The sequence below is a fragment of the Polypterus senegalus genome, chromosome 1 (genome assembly GCF_016835505.1).
Source record: "Polypterus senegalus isolate Bchr_013 chromosome 1, ASM1683550v1, whole genome shotgun sequence".
Lineage (NCBI taxonomy): Eukaryota > Metazoa > Chordata > Cladistia > Polypteriformes > Polypteridae > Polypterus > Polypterus senegalus.
Window position 1 is genome coordinate 107,335,549 of NC_053154.1, and position 20,024 is coordinate 107,355,572.

At 39.9% G+C, this 20,024-nt stretch overlaps 1 protein-coding gene across 1 annotated transcript; it reads right to left on the reverse strand.

Annotated features, from left to right (window-relative positions):
- Nucleotides 1-3,126: 3,126 nt before the first annotated feature.
- Nucleotides 3,127-16,467, reverse strand: LOC120518081 (retinol-binding protein 2-like). The gene is made up of 4 exons (XM_039740675.1): nt 16,340-16,467; nt 9,842-10,020; nt 9,488-9,589; nt 3,127-3,231 (listed from the first exon to the last, which is right to left on the reverse strand). Exons 1-4 carry the CDS (start codon nt 16,410-16,412, stop codon nt 3,178-3,180), a joined length of 408 nt encoding a protein of 135 aa, XP_039596609.1. The 5' UTR covers nt 16,413-16,467; the 3' UTR covers nt 3,127-3,177.
- Nucleotides 16,468-20,024: the final 3,557 nt, after the last annotated feature.

Consider the following 20,024-nt stretch of genomic DNA (forward strand, 5'->3'; position numbering starts at 1 on the left):
AGAAATCCTTTTAGATTATTACTAATGATTAATGTTTGCTCTCTTTTGCTTGATCATCTCAGATAAATGCTGTAATTGATAAACATTTTTTTTATTTTGCTTTGCGCCTTGTATTGGACATTTGTTTTATTTGTTTAAGGATGAATTGTCCACATGTCACTCGGCACATTATTAGGTGAGGTCTACAAATACATTGTGTGCAAATGGGTTATTTTCTTTTATTCCATTATACTGTATACCAGGCCCACCGTTCCTGTCAATGCTAGGCAAATCCAAGTCTATCTTACACGTGTGCTCACATTCATATACACCAGATCACAATCTTGTTGGAAACAGTCCCTTTATCGATTTTCTGAACCCTGTTTTCCCAGCTCTAGTGTCATGTCATTTTCATCATCATCTTCCTCATTTTTCCCTGCTTTCCATGGAGAGTATTGTGGTAGCAGTACAATGGGCTGAACTGACCAGGATTATCTATCTTCAATAACTTTCTTCTTGCCCAAGGAACATGTGAACATTCTCCAGGAATATAATGTGTTTTTAATATTTTACTTGTCAATATTTTATTTATCTTATTTGCTTGTTTACTTGAGTGTATACAACTTGAACATATTCTCAATAATTTTTGTGTGTTGGCTTCCGTACCACTGCAGTTTCCTCTTGTGATCAATAAGTATCTGTTAACATTATCTATGAGGGTTGCCTGGAAAGTTTTGTAATACAGTGTCTACTGATACTAAATTAAAATAGAATTGTTTGAACATATTCTTAGCAAATCCAGATGTATTAGCTAGACTCCTCATTTTTATACTGTATATTGTATTCACCATTAACTTCAACAGCTTGTTCAAGTGAGAAATGAAAATTCATATCCCCTTCTGCTATGTACTGAAATCCACTTTTTATTGTCTAGAATAACCTTGCAATTGCTCCCAAACCTTTTTCCGCAGATTTCAGCTCTTAGGGCTCCAGACTGGGGGAAATCCATTTTAACCACCTCTGAATGTTACCAATTCATTCTCCACCAAAATAAATTCAGTTATAGTCTGCTGTGTAAAACTGCTTCACCTGACAATTCCATTTTGGAGCAAATTGTGCATATTTTAGGAAGCATATTGTTCCATAGAACTGCAGTTAGAAAGAAGGACATTTCAAATTCACTAAAGAACAGGCTCCATACATTGATTTTTACTGGAGAAAGAAAGGTTTGAAACATTTTTTTGGGCAACACTCATACCCAAAGATAGTTAAAGTCTATCTCTGCAGCACTAAATACAAATGTAGACAATTTTGGCGGACAGTATCATACACACACTAACACTCCCTTACAAGTGTCAACTTACAACGTCACAAGGAGGCAGATCTTTGCATGGCAGCTATAGGTGCAAGCCTGGTGTCACCCCTGGACTGAATACCAGGAAATACGAGGTTGAGGCAAAAATTATTCACAGAATTTATTTTAATCAACTTTCAGAAAAGACAAATAAATATTTTTTTACACAATCTCCATCTGTCCATCTGTGAACAAGCTTTCGTATTCCTTCATAAATAATGTTTTAGGCTAAGCTGCGATCCACGAATGCACAGCTGTCTTCACCTCTTCATCAGACGTGATTCTTCGTCCTCGTAGGGTTTCTTTCAGGAGAACAAACAGGTCATAGTCCAATGGGGCAAGATCAGGACTATGGGGACGATGCATTAACACCTCAAAACGAAGTTTTTGCATAGTGTCAGTAGTGTTGACAGCGGTATGCGTACATGCATTGCCATGCAAGAACCTTCACCTTCCTTAGATTATTGGTCCAAATTTTGTTTGCAGACGCTTCGGTTTGTGCTCTTCTGTGAGTTGTTTCGTTACCCATCTCGCACAAACTTTTCGAAAACCAAGTTTGTCATGTATTACTGCGTAGGCAGAGTGATGGCGGATTTGCAAATGATTTGCCATATCATTTAGTGTCTCTCGTCTATTCAACAGAATCATTTCATGTGCACGCTCAATGTTGTCATCATTCATGGACGTGGACGGGCATCCGGCTCCTTCTTCATGGCTGACACTTGTGTGAAATTTCCTTGAACTTCTCTATCTATTCATACTCACCTCTTCGGGACAAAACACTTTCTCCATACTGTGAACAAAGTCTTCAAAAAATATCAGCACCAGGCACACCCTCAGACCACGAAAAACGAATCACTGCACGTTGTTCTTCTTTCGTGCAAATTTTGAAGTGGGGCAGCCATTTTTTCTCGCAAGCAGTTATAAATGATCTGACGTCACACGTTCACACCTGCACAGCAGTGACTGGGGAGAAAGGGACCTCATACGGAAAGCGCTGATAAGACAGTGCTGCCAACATAGGTTTTAATGTAACCATAGTGTGGATAATTTATGGCTCACCCTTGTATTTGTGTTGTCAACAGTCCATCATTTTATGAATTTGCTTTTCTGTCATTGGTGTGCTGATCACTGGAGTCTCTCCTTGCTGCACAGATTTCAAGGAAAGGATTAAAACCTCAATTAGATGGCAGTACATTGTATAGTGCAGTCATGCACCTTACTGTTGACTAAAGTATTATTAGTGAGACAAATAATCTATTCATATTTTCTCTTAATCTGCCTTTTCATTACAAGGTCACAAGGAGGCAGATCTTCGCATGGCAGCAACGGGTGCAAGCCTGGTGTCACCTCTGGACTGAATGCCAGTCCATCACATTCTGTGTTCATCTACACTCTTACATTTATTTGTGGAGGGCCAAATTAGTGTGGCTCATTCTATCTCTTTATGGTAGTGATGAGCTGCAGCAATTAATTAAAATGCTGACTCCAACCCAGAAAGTAAATTTAGTCAATCTCAAGGCACTCTTATGATCTCACACATACTAGTTCAAATAGAGTCACCATTCAATTAAATCCAACTTAACACAATATCAGGGTTATTAAAATACCTAAATTCTTAATCTGTTCTAAATTGACCCACTGTGATTGATATATGCTTATATGTATGTGGCTTACAATGGTCTTGCGTTCCACCCAGTTCTGGTTCCTGCCTTCCAGATGGCAGCAGATCAAGTGTATTATGTGTACCTATATTGGTAAATCAAGCACATGACTAAATTTTTTCACTTTATTATTAAAACTTACTGTGTTAAAGACACAAACAAAAAGATACTAAAAAAGCTTTAATTTTTCTTCTTGAAAACCTGATGGCACACTTGGTCCTCGCACGTCACCTCCTGGAATAAACAAGCAAGAACAAAACAGTGTCAAGCCTCATTTCTTACTTGCTCTGCTTTTAATCCTATTTGCATACTCTCTGTCTATTAGCGCTAATTATAACAATTATACAATTAGTAGCAGACATCTACTTATATTATATAATATTTTTATTTTAAAATCGTACAGACACATTAATATGACACTGGAAATATATGTTTTGAAGCACTTTTTACGGTTTATGTCATTACAAAGTAACATACTATACAAATTCACAGATGATAATATGGTAAAGCATAACACAACCACTTATTTATCTCAGATGATAGCTGGTGTGAGATGTGAAGGACGCCCCTGCTGCTTATGTTCCGGGGGAGCCACCATGGGCAGTCCAATACCTCCCCCGGGACGCTTGGTGGCAGCCTCCCTGGCCGACGGTGATTCCCCAACCACCCACAGGGCTCCATGGGAGATGGAGTCCTCCACAGCTTGGTTGGGGCCCAGGGTGGCCACTGGGGGGGCTGTCTGCTTCCAACAGCCCAGCTGGACAAGTCTTTAGCCCCACCCGGAAGTGCAATCAGGACCAGGTGGTCAATCACCTGGAATGCTTCCGGGTGGGCTATAATAGGGCCCAGCCACCACCACTCAAAGGGCCAGAGTTGGGAGGAACGAGATGAAGCTTGAGGAGGAGTGGTGGTAAAGAAAGGAAAGGTTGTTACTGTGTGGTGGAGTTGTGCTTTGGGACTGTGTATTGCCTGTGGGTCACGGGGAAGACGTGCACCCACAGGTGAAAAAAAATAAGTTTGTTTATTTTTATACGTGCCTCCGTGTCCATCTGTGTCAGGTCAGGCGCTTTGTTACACTGGCTATAAATATAATTAGCCACATGACCAAATTATTTTTTTTGTTTTTGAAGCCTGATGTGCACATCACTACTGAAGATGTGTTCTGTTATAGTACAACTTGCTTTAGACAGGTGTCTCAGGCAGGCAGCATGGCTCCTTTGTGGCCTAGGAGTATGAAAGTAATACCAGGGTGTCCCACTCACTTTAAAAATGTGAATTACTCTGCAACGCGTGCATGTATCATCATACAACAAGGTTCAAAATATTCCTTATTTAATGAAGAATTGATTCTGCATCACAAAGAGGCGGGCACTATAGCGGCGGCCCCAGATGTTGCAGCGGCCGGCCAGGCGCAGACGGCTGTCTAGCCCCAGACACCAACTTTGCAGAGTGGTGAAAGCAAGCACGCAATACTTGTCTATATTTGACGAATTTGTGAAACAACTGGACGACTACGAACTTCAAGAAGGTTACTTCCAACAGGACAGGGCAACGTGCCATACCTCTCATACCAGTATGGAAGAGATTCGATCGTTTTTTGGAGACAGGGTGATCCCGAAAGGTTTGTGGCCAACTCGATCGCCCGATTTAACTCCACCAGATTTTTTTCTATGGGGATATTTAAAGGGCAAGGTTTATGCAAGCAAACCCAGGACCATCGAACAACTGAAAGCAAACATCGAGCGTGAAATTGCTGCCATCGACAGTGACATGTTGCAGAGGACATTCTCAAATATGGAGCTTCGCGTTTCCTTGTGCGCGGACATTGGGGGAGGACATTTTCAGCACCTTTTATAATGTGGACTTGTTTTCCACTAAATACAGGTATGTTCAGTTCTTACAGCTCACCTTTACGTTCACGTGTTTGCGAGTAATTCGCATTTTTAAAGTTGTACTCCCGAGTGGGACACCCTGTATAAAAGGGTGTATGATTTATCACTTGACCATTCTAGGCTAGCTGCTTAAAAAAAATGTTTGTCTTATTTCACTTAAAATAATTTGGGTTCATTTTATAAAACTTTGCATGTATTCAAGTGTACAAATAAGCATATGCCAAAAAACAGGAAAATGTAAAAAAAAAACAAAAAAAAAAACTGGCATACGTACATTTACCTTTATGAATCACAGTTATCTATACTAATAAAAGGCAAAGCACTCACTCACTCACTCACTCACTCACTCATCACTAATTCTCCAACTTCCCGTGTAGGTAGAAGGCTGAAATTTGGCAGGCTCATTCCTTACAGCTTACTTACAAAAGTTGGGCAGGTTTCATTTCGAAATTCTACGCCTAATGGTCATAACTGGAAGGTATTTTTCTCCATTAACTGTAATGGAGTTGAGCTGGAATGACGTGGGGGGGCGGAGTTGTGTGACATCATCACGCCTCCCACGTAATCACGTGAACTGACTGTCAACGCAGTGCGTAGAAAACCAGGAAGACCTCCAAAAAGCGCTTAAGAAAACATGCATTATATAATTGAGAAGGCAGCGAAACAATAAGAAGCGAGCGAGTGACATATACTACCATATTTATGAGTGCTGCTACCTCGGAAAGAAAGCAAGGTGTAAACCTAAACTTTAAATTAAGTTCATAGACAGGCTACCGCTGGCGTTTCACATGCCCACAGGTAATGCGGGATACAAGTTTAATGAGAGGACGCAGGATATAAACAAGAGTTTTGATCACTTTGTAACTAAGTTAAAATTGTAGGTGAAGGGGTGTGCTTATGCAAATTCCGAGAGACTGTGTTTGTGGGGGATTGACAGTTAAAGCGGGTGGGGGATTCACGTCATCATCTCCCCTCCCATTCATCTAATTTCGGTCTGAGCTGAGCTCCGCGGCTAATGCCATCTTTCAAAGCAACTTCGTCAGACTGCCACCAAATACTCACAGAAAAATCCACAAGTTAATACACACGCTGTCTCTAGAGTTTCTCCACACTGAATCCTCCAGGCACTACTTACAAAAGGTTACATTGACAATTGTGTTACGTTATTTTTAAAATCTTTCCTTTTCTTAGCACAAGCACAGCTGAGAAGCTTCGATGCATGTGCTCCATAACGCGTTAAAAAATAATGCATTTAATCACACTTTGCATTACAAGCAAAGGGAGCTTTTGTCAATGCATGATTTCCTGGTACACCGATTACATTGATCAGCGCATCCCGATTCATTTTACCCTCGCACCACCTTAGTTTGAGAAGAAGTCTGAAAAATATGAGGTTAACACAGAAAAACAGATCACCAATTCAAGCTTTATGAATAATCGATTCGCCATCAATAATTGTTTTGGTAAAGCCATCCTCCTTCCATTTTATAATTTTTCCGCCACTAGCCATGATTAAATGAACGGTAAAAAGTAAGAGCAAAGCGAGGGTGACTTATTTAGGCAGGCATATATATGACAGCAACACTCATGACAATGTCAATCATGTTACGTTATTATTAAAATGTTTCCTTTTCTTTTCATTACTTCTTTAACACACTACTTCTCGCTCTGAGCGGGTATTTTGCTATATATATATATATATATATATGAATGACCTCCAAAGAGTGCTGAGACTTTTGATATCATGAACGTGTGTACAAAAACTGGGGTCTCCTGCCCAGCAAAAGTCGAGCAGCCAGCACGCGTGAATAGCTGTGCCGGCCTTTGAGATGCTGACTGCGCTTCTGCCTTAAGTCAAAGTGAGCACTTTTAATTTTTTCATCCTCCCCTGCGCTATAGCCCAGACAAGTGCAAACACGGGACCCTTTTCTACACCACGGCAAAATAATATTAAGGCGATTCACACTTTCTTTTGCACGTATACGATTATGAGGTCCTCACCTCGGATTATGAAACACGCACACGAGTGGAGGACTGACAGTGCCATCACAGCCGATTAATGGCGGGGCGTCTCACCAGTCTACACAAGACCCACCGCGACTGTCCCCAAAAGGCGATCATAACGTCAGCAAACACATCTCTCTATACTATATAAAAGAAAAAGGCAACTTTCCTTTCTTTACACCTTTTTTTCCTTTTATCCCAAACCAAAGCCTTTCTCTCAACACTGCAGAGGACACAAAACTAATTTTCTTTAATTGCCGGTAAGGCACATTACCAGAGGCACAAATTTGAACGTTCACATAGAAAATGTAATTTCTATACCACAGCCGTCGTGTAGCGCCTTTCAAAAGGGATCTACTACCGAGAGATGATCCATATACATTTTAGCTGCTGTTAGTTACTTACCTGTTGTGTTACACAGTCTTTAAAATGTAGTTTACCCAACCACTCCAGTAGTGCTCAATGTACCTGTACTTCTTGAAACGTTAATGTTTTACTGTTTAATAACTTATAGACTATATTTTATTATTTTTCCCTTGCACTCAGTGACCAAAGCTATACACACACATATAGACACATACAAACATACACACAAGTATGTGTATATATATGTATGTATGTATGTGTATATATATATATATATATATATATATATATATATATATATATATATATATATATATATATATATATATATATATATATATATATATATACACACACACATATAATTTGTGTGTGTGTGTATATATGATGTAGATAGGTATATATATGTGTGTGTGTGTGTATATGTAGATATCTATTCTCCGCTGCGAAGCGCGGGTATTCTGCTAGTCTTGTAAATATATGTATGTGAATGCACCTCAGTTGCTGTCCAGCTGCCATTCTCAAACGACCATATATGGACTATGCTAATAAACCTCATACATTTGCAGTCATGATGCTGCAGATCTTCATTTGCTGGCAAAGCAGCCTCCCTCCGGATGAATAAATGATTCATGGCTTCACCCATTCCACAGAGCCACAACATTTGTCAGATTCATTATGGCATCACAGACGACTTGTGTATTAATGGAATGTCACTGCTTATGGCTAACAAAAGCAGCTTTATTCTTGCTAGTTGCTCTTGTTGCAATATGAGTACAATAAAGTGATCCAGTTACGTTAGGAAAACTTTTTATGCTGCCAAAAATGTTGTTTTATATATTTACACCCGCACCATATGAAAACTAAATGTAGTGCCTTGTCATTCCATTAAAGGCTTCTGGAAGAATGGGTATGATGGAGTTGAGCTTGACTGGGATATTATTGATCTGTCAGCAAATTGCCTGACAAGTGACAACAGGTAGCCAATATAAACCGGTAAAAAAACAAAAAAGTTCTTCAATTCAAATATGCAGAATTGGCCCTCTTAAAAGGGAACTAAAATACAGTCTGTACATCATTTAGGTTTAATATATTTGTCACGTCCATGTACATTATAATAATGGCTTATTGTGTGCGTGGATCATCATTTAGCTGGTTTGGCTGCATTTCCCTGCTTGATGAAGAGTGTCATCATTTCCCAGTTTCTTTGAAATGTTGCGGACAGATAGGTCAGAGTTGCTCTAAATATACGCTAGTTCTCCCGTCAAGTTTTCTTTTTATAAATCCCATCTTTTCCCTGAAAAGTTGTGTACACACATTTTGGACCTGTCTTTTGTCCAGAAAAGCAGGCACTAAGGGTTGCCTTAACAAAATATGGAGGCATGTGACAGATGCTAAGGAGGACATGCTGTCTGAGGCTTGCCTGCCTTCTTGGATGTGAAACAAAGCTCAGGATTACCTAGGACTGCCATGTGGAGTTCTGGGTGATTGTCTCAGAAGTTCCACAAGGCAATCATACCTCCTGAAATACTGGAAATATTTACATTGAAAGTAACTCCTGGCAGGATGTTTAAAGCTTATTTTCTCCAGCCATCTGGAATTTTTTGTTTTGTTTTTTTCTGTCCACCCTGGCCATCGGACCTTACTCCTTTTCTATGCTAACTAATGTTGTCTTATTTTAATTTCTTATTTTGTCTTTTATTTTTATTTTCTTCATTATGTAAAGCACTTTGAGCTACTTTTTGTATGAAAATGTGCTATATAAATAAATGTTGTTGTTGTTGTTCTTACAAACAGATCTCCAGTGAAGGTGTTCAGGAGGAAGAAGAAAAGCAGGTAACTACTGAGTGGAAGAGAAAGGCCAGGTATTACAAAGATGGGAGGGATAGGTTAAGGAGAGGTTTGTGGAGAGTTACTTTTGGTCGGCAAATATTTTATACCCTCTTTTATTAAACAGGATTATAAAGGAAAGTCATTTTTCAGCCCTTTTCAGGCAGGCCCACAGGGGTAGAATTTCTTCTTTCCTTTATAATTGTTGAATACTTTGTGTTATGTCTGTGTTTATCACTTCCTATTATATGCATGTTCTAAATTAAAATTTAGTTTTGATATCTTCACCTGTTTCACCTTCCTCCGTAACCTTCACATCATGTAATAGTATCCACATTCAGGCTATGCTACATATAAAGGAGATGCGTCTGTAGACCTTCTATGTTGGGCCAACTTACCAAGTGTAGTTTGTCACCTTCAATCCAGTGTTTCCAACCTCTGTTCTTTTTTTCGCCTTTCTGTACACAGATTAGTTTATCGCCATCCCACGTCACAAGTGTCTATGAAAAGAGGGGTTCATTTTTAAAGAGTTATATAGAATTATTATTACTAAGCACACTTCCGATTATGAGTCTATTGTGTAGTACAGTACTTAGGAATACAATATAAAAGCATACAAGTGATACAAGTCACAATCTGAGCATTTGCTTTCTCATACTGAAGGAAGTGATGATTTTCAAAACAAAGGTTTTAGACATTGAAACCAAAAGAGAGATACTATTGATGATCTGAAAAAAGCAGAGAATACTCACTTGGACCTTCCTGTTGTCCAGCCCTTTGGTGTGCTCTTCAAATTCGACTCCTACAGTAAAATTCAGTTCATAGTTTCGGAATGTGCTCAGTGTTTTTGTCTCAAATTTATCACCGTTCTGAGAAAACACTTTAGTCTGATTCAGGTGTAGAGCTATTTTACGTGTTGCAAAGTCAATATCTAAAAAAATAGAAAAAGAAAAAATACAAAATGGCATATGAAGCTGGAATTCTCAGATCTGCACAGTAGGATTTATCCATTAGTAAAAAGAGACTCTCAGAGTAAAGGACAGCACACTAAATGATCAGGTCCTTGAGGTCACAGCATGCTGGTCCCAGCCCTATTATAAGGGGAATGATAAAAGCACTTAAAAAAATCATAATTAATTACATTTATATAGTGCTTTTCTAACCTATTCAAAGTGCTTCACATAGACAGTGGGGATCCACTTCAACCACTCAGCTGAAAATGAAGTAAAATGTTGCAAAACAGATCTGAGGGAATGGAATCATGACAAAAGTATAATAAATTGTTAGGGTGAATTAATTACTTGTTATTTTATGCAGTGCATTTTTTATTGAGTTACTTTTGAAAGTTTTGAGCATTAAAAGCTAACTTTAACTTAAAAATTCAAAAACAATCTTTGTTTCTGATTCCTAGATGCATATCCCAAATTTTGTAAAGTTCTGAGTAGGGGTCTGTCTGTTGTTGGTATTGGATTTAAAAGTCCAGACTATAAAAGCTCGTACTTGAGATCTGGTCAAGTGTCTACAAAATGTTTACTACAGACACAAGGACAACCTGAGTTTGTATTCTGGGAGGCCAGTAGGGCACACTTACAGCTAGTGTTTCATTGAAGCATTGTGGCCATATGGAGGCTACATGGTCCTGCTTCATAGTTCTCCAGCACAATAACTGTGTTAACTCTATTATGTTTTTTTCCACAAGGTTTAAGAATTAGTTGTGTAATTGATCAAGTGCAAACATCGGTAAGCAGCACAATGGGCAAACTATTTCAATTAAATAATATTATGTTATACACAGCATCTTTAACGCTTCCTTATTTATCATGGAGCTGGAAAGTGGCAGCGTGTTACGATTTAGTCAGACATGAAAGTAAGGATTTCACTGTGCACTTACTATTCTTTACTCACAACTGCTACTACTACACAAATCTTTCCAAAATTACTTAAAAATGGGATATTAGAACATAAAAACAAAGTCATTTTATTCATGAAAATAATACTTCAACCATACAAGGTATAAAATAGAAACTTGACATGATGCTAAGATGAGAAGTAAGAGGCATCCAATAGTTAGCTGATAAATAACACAGAAAAGACATGTTACATATGGGGAGTATAGGAAAATTCCTTAGAAATTAAAGCTAAAATAATTTGCTTTCCAAGTGCAGGCAGGCCTAAGGGTGAGAAAGCTGATGTGTCACTATAAAGTAATCAATGTGAAAAATACTTACTGCAGCTTGTGGCCTTCAGAGTTATGCATCATTTCTTCATGTCTGATTTTTAAGTGGTTCTATTATAAGACTTTCGAATTGTTACTGTTGTTCAAGTCAATACAACGAAATCTTGCATACACCCAAGTTCTTACCCCCAGAAGTGAATAGAGATGTGCAGACAGAAAATAATCTTTATTAATACTAACACACCATAATACTTTCAAATCTGCTTAATCCAATTTAAGATTCCTGGGGCTACAGACCATGGCCTGGTCCATTTACATGTTGTAATCAAAAGCTAAGTGTTGGAGTGACTACGCTGTTCAGGTTGTCCTGTCTTGGATGTGTTCTAGATCATGATCATGGACGAGATGTTGAAAATCCACCTAAGAAAGAGTTCAGAACACTACCTATGTAAATAAGGCCTGGAGGACTTGGCTGTGAAAACCACTGATCTCACTCCTGCAGGGTTATCTTTATACACAAGTCTGCAGGAAGTAATATCTACAGTTATTTTATGGAGTTTTTGAGATTTGTACTTTTCCAGGTTTTAAGCGGACCTGGAAGTGCAACTTGAAATCATCAGTTTGACGATAGATAGATTAGATAGATTAGATAGATTAGATAGATTAGATAGATAGATACTTTCTTTAAGAGAACTCTGGGACAGTAAAGGTGAGTAGAGTGAGAATAAGAGCTCACTTGAAAGAGGAAGATGAAATAAAGGAGGCCAGAATATTAAAAGGCGTTTGGGAAAGGTAGGAAATAGCAGAGTACACATAAGAGGAATGTATCATTAGTGCTAGTAACAGCATGGCTAAGAATAGAAAGATCTGTATGGCATAATGCATGTCATTTTCAATAGAAAAACAATCCTGTAAAACCAGAGGTTAAAATCTTCTCTAGGAAGCAGTCTTAAAACAACAACAAATCCGGTGCATCGTTTATTAGCGTCTCACCTGCTTATCCCGTTTGGGCCAAGCAGCAGGCAAGACGCTCTCTGCAGCTGCCCTCCTCTACACTTTCGCGAGACTGGAGACCTCCCGATCCCTGGCTCCGGTATGGCACTCATCCCAGTCCCCGAGACTTGATGTCCACCAATGACCAGGACGCACACATTGGGGACTCCACCACCAAGCCTCCCGACTTCCGCTGCCTTTCCACGGCCTTCTGCGGCTCGTCGCTTTCCTCTAGGCACTCCCGCTACCTGGTCACTCAGCGGGAGCAACCTCAACTCAAACGCCTGGGTCTCGGCCTAACACCCAGCTTCCTCGCAGCTGCCCACGAGCGCTCGATCGCGCGCTCACCGCGCTCACCACACTCACGCACCGCCTGCTTCCTCGCTCCCTGTAACCTCTGTCCTCATCTCCTTTTTTTTTTACACCCACAACCGACTTGCGCTTCTTTTTTATAACGTGAGGGGCCATCACAGCTGTAGCATTAGCCACGGGAGCAATCACGGATGTGGGCAGTTCCTCACCTGTGCACTACGTGAGAAACACCCACATCGCCGACTGCCCCGCGGCTCGCTACAACAACGCCCCCCTCACGAAGCCGCCTCGGGTGCGGTGATTATTTATTTAAAATGAATGGCCTTTTCTCAACGAGCTGTGGACCCATAACACCACATTCCACCCCCCATAAAACTCCAGTTGCATGGGAAGGCTCCACACCACTGCCAACCCAATGCAACTGGAGCTCAGGTCCACAGCTCGGCCACTCTACACTGCACTAAAATAATAAAAGCACTAAAACAATTCCCCACAATAAAACAAACCCAAGCCCCCTTCATAAAACAGGACATTAAAAGAATAAGAACTTTAAAAGACAATTAAAAACGACAGCAATAAATAAATGTCCTTAAAAAGCTCAGTCTCTTAAAAATGTCTTCCTCCGGCTTGGGTACGTGGGTTCCACAAAGTCAGTTACCAATCCCACTTGCTGCTCTGTCTCCTCTTCTGGCCTCCACTGCTAGCTCATCCCACCGCTGCCACCAAATGTGACGATGTTGGGTTCAAGGGTTCCCAAACAGCCATGGGAGCGTGGAGCCAGAACCCACATCGTCACACTCATCCACACTTAAACTTTACCTGACATGCATATCTCTTAACACCTACACTTAACATAACATGCACAGCTCAAGTGTACCAGGAGGAAAAGCCTGATAGACACAAGTACACAAAAATCAGGTGCAGGAGTTAAACTCAGGACACAATCTGTGAATTAATAGCACTACCAGCACTCCCCAACAGGAATGAATGGAAAATTACTTTGCTATTTTTGGAAAATTCAACTTGAAGTGAAAATGGAATTTTTTTTTATACATTTTTTTACTGATGCCATGCACTCATCATTGGTAAAAGCATTAGCTTATGAATAGCTTTGATAGCTGTTAGCATTAAAACAATGAATGTCATATTCTGAGGTTGCCAGGGTTTCAGATATGCTTGTTATTTATCTAATATATTTTTAAAACATTTTATTGAATTTATTAAAAGAAAATAACATTCCATACAAGCAAGTCAAATTTTTTAAAACGAAGTTTAAATCAAATCAACCCCCACCCATGAGAAAGAGAGCAATCTAATATCTGAGCTGCCTCTGTAAACCTTGATTTCTGTATCATAATCTTGTCTTAATTTAAGTTCTAAGCGATGGTGCTTACTGAAAAAGATGTTGCATCATTTAAAAATATTAAAGAATAATACATAATGTGTCACAATGCCATGTCTTACTGCAATAAAACTGACCTACACTCAAAAATGAAAATGTCATAGTGATTCTTCGGAGCGATGCTGTAAGGCCTAAAGAGCTATCCATAATGAATGTTATAGAAAGATCCTTTATTTTTTTTAGATCATGATTTACAAAATATCTCTGTGTTCCTGACTTTAAAAGGACTGTTGCTACACAGGCTTACACAGGCTAAGTTCAAGTTTTCTTGATCTGTTGTAATCTGCTAGTTAGCCCACTGTACATTAAAGGATTAGTTTTTCCACACATTACAAACCTTTACAAAGCCCAAAGAACAATCTTTATATGCAAAGAACTCTTCATAAAATGAAACCATTCTTTGTCAAGCGATGGTTCAATTTAGAACCACACAACACAGTAAAGTGCCATTTAGAATCTTTATTGTGCATTTACATTTTAAATTTCTGATATAAACAACTAAAAAGATTACAATATGAAAGCTTTCGAGGCAACTCAGGCCCCTTCTTCAGGCAAGATGTAATCAAATCATGATTACATCTTGTCTGAAAAAGCTTACATATTGTAATCTTTCTCGTTAGCCAATAAAAGGTGTCACTTTGCTTGACTTCTCTTTACATCCATAATGGCTAACACAGTACAACACACTAGTACTAAAGAATAAGGACAAATATTACACACTTGTCATTTTTGATAAAGTATCAGCCTCAACTGATGTTATACCAATGCATTTTGTTAGAATTAGCACCACATTTTTATACGAGACTACGGCCAGCCATTTGTCTTCAGCAATATTCTGCCTGGGACACTTGGCAGCATTTCTGATCTCTCGACAAATAAATCCGTCCGCAACTCCACTCCCATTGGACCAGCCCATTCAAACATGAACTCGAACTTAAACGCACAGATGACAGGATATCCCATACATTCCCCCGACCCACCCCGATAGCGATCGGCAAAGGGGAGTGGGAGCTGGAAGTACAAGTGTAGCCTACTGTCACTTTATTTAGAAGTAAAAATAGCGCATTTGAATCATGAACCTAATGCGTGTATTCTTGCCGAGCTGATCACTGCTCCACCGTGTCTACCCTTTTCCAACCATATTTTTCGTATGACCTTAATCTAAACGTCTAGCGTTTTATTTATTCATTCATTTACGTGCCCAGTTTTTTTTAAACTGAAACACAGAGTTGGCTGCAGCAGCTTAAGCGCAAGGGTTCCAGTAGCTCAGGCGTAAGACAGCAGCTCAGTCATATTTACATATAAACGCTTATTCACACCAGGACAATTTCAAAACGCTGATGTATATTTGGATGTTGAAGAAAATGAAAGTCTAGAGTTGAAGGAAAAGATTAATGAAAAAGGAAACACCAAAGATCTCGCGAACTTTGCACAATGACCGCGCATGCTCTTATATCGCTGACTCTAACGATGTGCCCCAGCATTTACCTGATAACCGTTGTACCGTCTTGCCGCTTATCTGTAGGGTAGTAATGCGCTTGAAAAGTGGCTATAGTTTCAGTAACGTCTGCATTCATTAGCATGTAAACACTCACGTTCGTTCCACGTGGATACCCAGAAAGCAGACCAGAGCAGCACAATAGAGCAACTTACCATCCCACCTTACATCCGTCACATTCAGTAAATTGCCGCGTACGCACACGCAGGATCTTTTATTAAGATACATACTTTAAATCGCAACGGATGTTAAAAAAAAACTTTTCGGCTAGCATAACAACTCGTCGGGAATGTAAAGTTAAGCAAAACCCCACTGCAGGATTACGATTTTACATTTACAAGCATGCATCTATTTACCGAACGTGGGATCTTATGTCTGTAACAAAGGAGCTCGAATCCAATTAACCGATAGTCACATTGAACGGGGCAGTGTGCTGTATATCAAATGAAGCAAAAATAAAAGTTAATTTATAGTGAATTACAATAAGTTAGGTTTAATTAATAGGCCTATTTATTAAAACCAAACTATTTTAATTAGAAAAGCATATTAAGTGATTCAGAAATTGTTTTTTTTACACAATTAAAATTGCCTTTTCACTGAGTAGTTAATAATGTCTTTTTTCAACGTTCTTTCTTTTTTTTTTTGCGCTGATGGAAAAAATGCTAATTTTATCTTTGAAGGATGCTTATTAGGAAATTTTCAAAGTCAGGCAATTGCAAGGCACACACATTTGACGCATTAGTGAGCAGAAATGGCTTCTGTCCTCCGTATGAAATATTGGCGACAGCTTTTCAATATGTTAACGAGCCGGCCCTAACGCCTGGCGTGCCTTCAGCTGCACTCTACACGCTCACAGATTCTTTGCTTACCAAGAGCTTTCATGTAGCCTTCAAAGTTTTCGTTGCTTTCCATCTCCCACGTTCCATTGTAGTCGGCAGGCATTTTTTTTATTATTTTTTTTTATATGCGTGTTAAGGTGCAAGGGTGATCCCTGATGTGCAGCAGGCAAAATAGGAAAGTGCCTTGAACTTTCAGCTTTTTTATATGTCTCAGCCTGCCCCAGTCTAAGCTCAGAGTTCAGCAGATAAAATGGTTTATGATTGCTGGAGTCAGCCGGCGGTGAGCACCGTCTGCTTTTTTATTGTCCAACGCTGGGGTCATTTGTACCAGTTTGGACTATTTCATTTTACTTGCTACATCTAAATGCTTGCAGTATTTATTTGGTTTTTGTAATCCCAAATGTTTTGCTTTGCAGAATGTTAGCCTTTAAAGCTGTATACTGAATCAGTGTCTTATTCATTCTAAAAACGTTTTTTTATTGTTTCTTTGTCCTTAATTGTTTATTAGTACTGGTGTATGGTAGTTGGGGGCCGCTACATTGGTTATTGCTGCTGTCTTCAGGAAACTGGGTGTGAATCCCCACTTCTTCAGTTCTGTGTGGTGATTGCATGTTCTTCCATGATTGTGCTGGTTTTCTTCATTTACCACTAGAGCGCTTTGCCAACTCCCCCAGTCCTTCGCTACGCGCCATTGTGAAAGGGGTAGCTAAACGCACCCCAAGGAGATGCGGTCGTTTCTCCGAATCCCCCTCTTAAACGGTTATACGATATGAAACAAATACAGTTTTTTTTTTTACTTCCTCTGCACGATCAGCTTCTGACTTGCTGCTGCTGCGGTGCCGCGTGATGTTCATCTCGTGCAGTGCTTCAAACATTTAAAAGCCTGTACAGCAGCTGTCCTTTTGTCTCACTGCCTTGTCTCTCTTCTCCCCCAGACATCCTCTGCTCCTGTTGGGGGTCCCGCTTCCGAGGCGCACCCCTATGAAGAGGAAGTTTTTCTTTTTTTTTAATTGCGAAATGGATCTGTCCCCTCCGACTACACATGGAGCTCAATTCACTCCTGAAAGACACTTATGTTTGTTTGAAGTGTTTGAGTAACATTTCTGTCTGTAAAATCTCCCGTGTATCTGTGCAACTCTGTGACCCAAGCGTGACAGTGTATGTGGATTTCCCTGTCACCAAACAACAAATCTTTTAGTTCTCGCAGATACGCCTCTTCGTTGGGAAGAAACACTATTCGATCTTTTTTCACTGTTCCGTTATTTCACCAAGTAATAGTTTCTGTTTGCGCTAATGTGATCTTTATTATCATTTTTTTGAGACTTTCGAATTTTCCTATTTCCATTATCTCTAACCTGCTCTGCATGTATATTGCACCAACATTTTTTAATTCTTTATGACGTTCTACTTTGTTATCTACACTTTGTCTTTTTCCGGCCCCGGGTGTGGTTAGCCCCGGGTGTGGTTAAATCTCTTGGCACAAAGTCTCGTCTCGCGGGATGTGAAAGTGTCATTCTGAGAAAGTCAAATCTCGCCTCTCTGAACAGTACGGAAGCGTATTAGGGCTTCCGTAGAACAGGGCTCATCTCGTCCCAAGATTTTTTTATATAATAGAGAGATGGTTTTCATCTTAAAAAAAACATACAAGTTATAGTAGATTAAAGGTCAGTCATTCTTGACAGTGATCTCATCAGACCTTCTGATGCAAGGAATCTTGGTGTCATTTTTGATTCCTCCTTTTCTTATTCCGCCCACATAAACCACATTTAAGAAACTTTCTTACTTTCATCTCCGTAAAATATCTCGTGTTCGCTCATTCCTCTCCTTTTCTAATGCTGAGAAACTTGTCCGTGCTTTTATCACATCCCACATCGATTATTGTAACTCGCTGCTGGCAGGTGCCCCTTCTAATCTTATATCACAGCTCCAGCTTATTCAAAACTCAGCTGCAAGAGTCCTTACTTGAACCAGCAGCAATGAGCACATCACACCCATCCTGCTCCGTCTTCACAGGCTCCCTGTGTCTTACAGGATTGAATATAAAATTCTGTTAATAACCTACAAAGCTTTAAATGGCCTTGCACCAGACTACATCAGTGACCTTCTAAATCGCTATGCTCCTGCTCACCTAACCTACTAAGGTCCTCTGATTCTGGTAATCTTGTTGTGCCTCACACTAACCTGCACTCTATGGGTGACAGGGCCTTCAGCTCCATAGCACCAAGACTTTGGAATGGCATCCCGAAATGAATTAGATCAGCTGACTCCATTCATTCTTTTACAAAACAACTTAAAACTCATCTGTTTAGGAAGGTTTTTAAACATTCTGCCCATTCTTTCAGTTTACCCCTCTGTCCAGGAGCCCAGGATAATTTGTGTGTCTGTTATATCACAAATTAGGTTATTTGTTAGGTTTTTCTTTTACTATTGAATTTAGTGTTTTACTCTGGTTTATTGTTCTTTATTCTATGTAATGCTTTGTTATCTGTTTCATTCTTCTATTCAGGAAAACATATCCAATGTTACATATACCATGTTGTTTTTTTTCTTCTTCTAAGACTCTGTGTAGCGCATTGAGCATGGGAAAGGTGCTATATAAATAAAATGTAGTATTATTATTATTATTATTATTATTATTATTAAGGGTGTACTCACATTGGCAATTCATTCCATGCCTGAGCACGTTTGTCCACATGTTAAGGTCTAGTTTGTTTGGATAGTGTGATCGATCCATGCTGGGCCCTGGCCCGCTTAGAAGAGTTGGGCCCAAGTACAGTTCAGTAGCGTTCAGGAACAGTGTGATTGCTAAACGTACCCGAGCACGGAAAACATACATGAGGCCAGTGATGTGCCAGAATAGTTAATGCAATTCTCATGTCAATCAATATCCTTTAAGTTAAAAAAGGTTTTTATTCTCACCTTACACATGAACATGAATTGTAGTTGACAAGAAAAGCTACAAATTCCTCCCTTAACATCATTCATCACCGTAAAAATTTTCTCAGATGTGCAGCATGATTAACCGCAAACTCTGCCCTGCATACTTAATAAATCTGTAACAGGGCAGAACATTATCCTGCCCTTCATGACTCCAAAACAACCACAAAATAAGTAAAGTTTTTTGTATGCATGCTGCTACTTCGGGTTCAGATCTTGTTTTGGCTTTACACAAAGTCACATGGTCATGATGAAAGCGTGCCCAGGCCCAGAACTTTAAGCCCAGTGTGAGTGCAGGCCAACGGGGAAGTAGGGAGGAGGGACATATGCACTTGGGCATGGTATGTGCCTAATGTGAGTACACCCTAAGTAATGATTTGAAATGTGTCATGTGTGTGTATTGTGGCAGATGGCTGGGGCCTTTGCCCGGCCAGGATGCCTAAAGTGTAGGAAAAAGGATTGTTGGGTCAGTTTATTCCCCGGGCCGATAGAGGGCAGCCCCCTTGGTTTCCAGTGGGATCACGGGTTATGAGCATGGGGGCTTAACCATGTTGGAACCCGTGGCCACCGGCAGGGGGTGCATGAACCTTTCCAGGGCCTTATTTGGTCATGCTTCCGCCACACCCGGAAGTGTGGCCGGAAGAAGCTTGTTAGGCAACCTGGAGTCCATCCAGGTGCCCTATAAAAAGGAGCCGCCTCACTCCATAAGTGACTAGAGTCGGGAGGAGAGGACAAAGCCTGAAGAGGAGTGGAAGGAGAAGGACTGGTGGCAAGAAGG

What these genes read in the sequence shown, in the direction of transcription:
- LOC120518081 (XM_039740675.1), bottom strand. Translation starts at nt 16,412, where the DNA reads ATGCCTGCCGACTACAATGGAACGTGGGAGATGGAAAGCAACGAAAAC. An exon ending in AGGCTACATGAAAGCTCTTG is followed by an intron (nt 10,021 to 16,339) that starts GTAAGCAAAGAA and finishes CTATTTTTTTAG; the next exon opens with ATATTGACTTTGCAACACGT. An exon ending in AAGGTGACAAACTACACTTG is followed by an intron (nt 3,232 to 9,487) that starts GTAAGTTGGCCC and finishes TGTTTATTCCAG; the next exon opens with GAGGTGACGTGCGAGGACCA.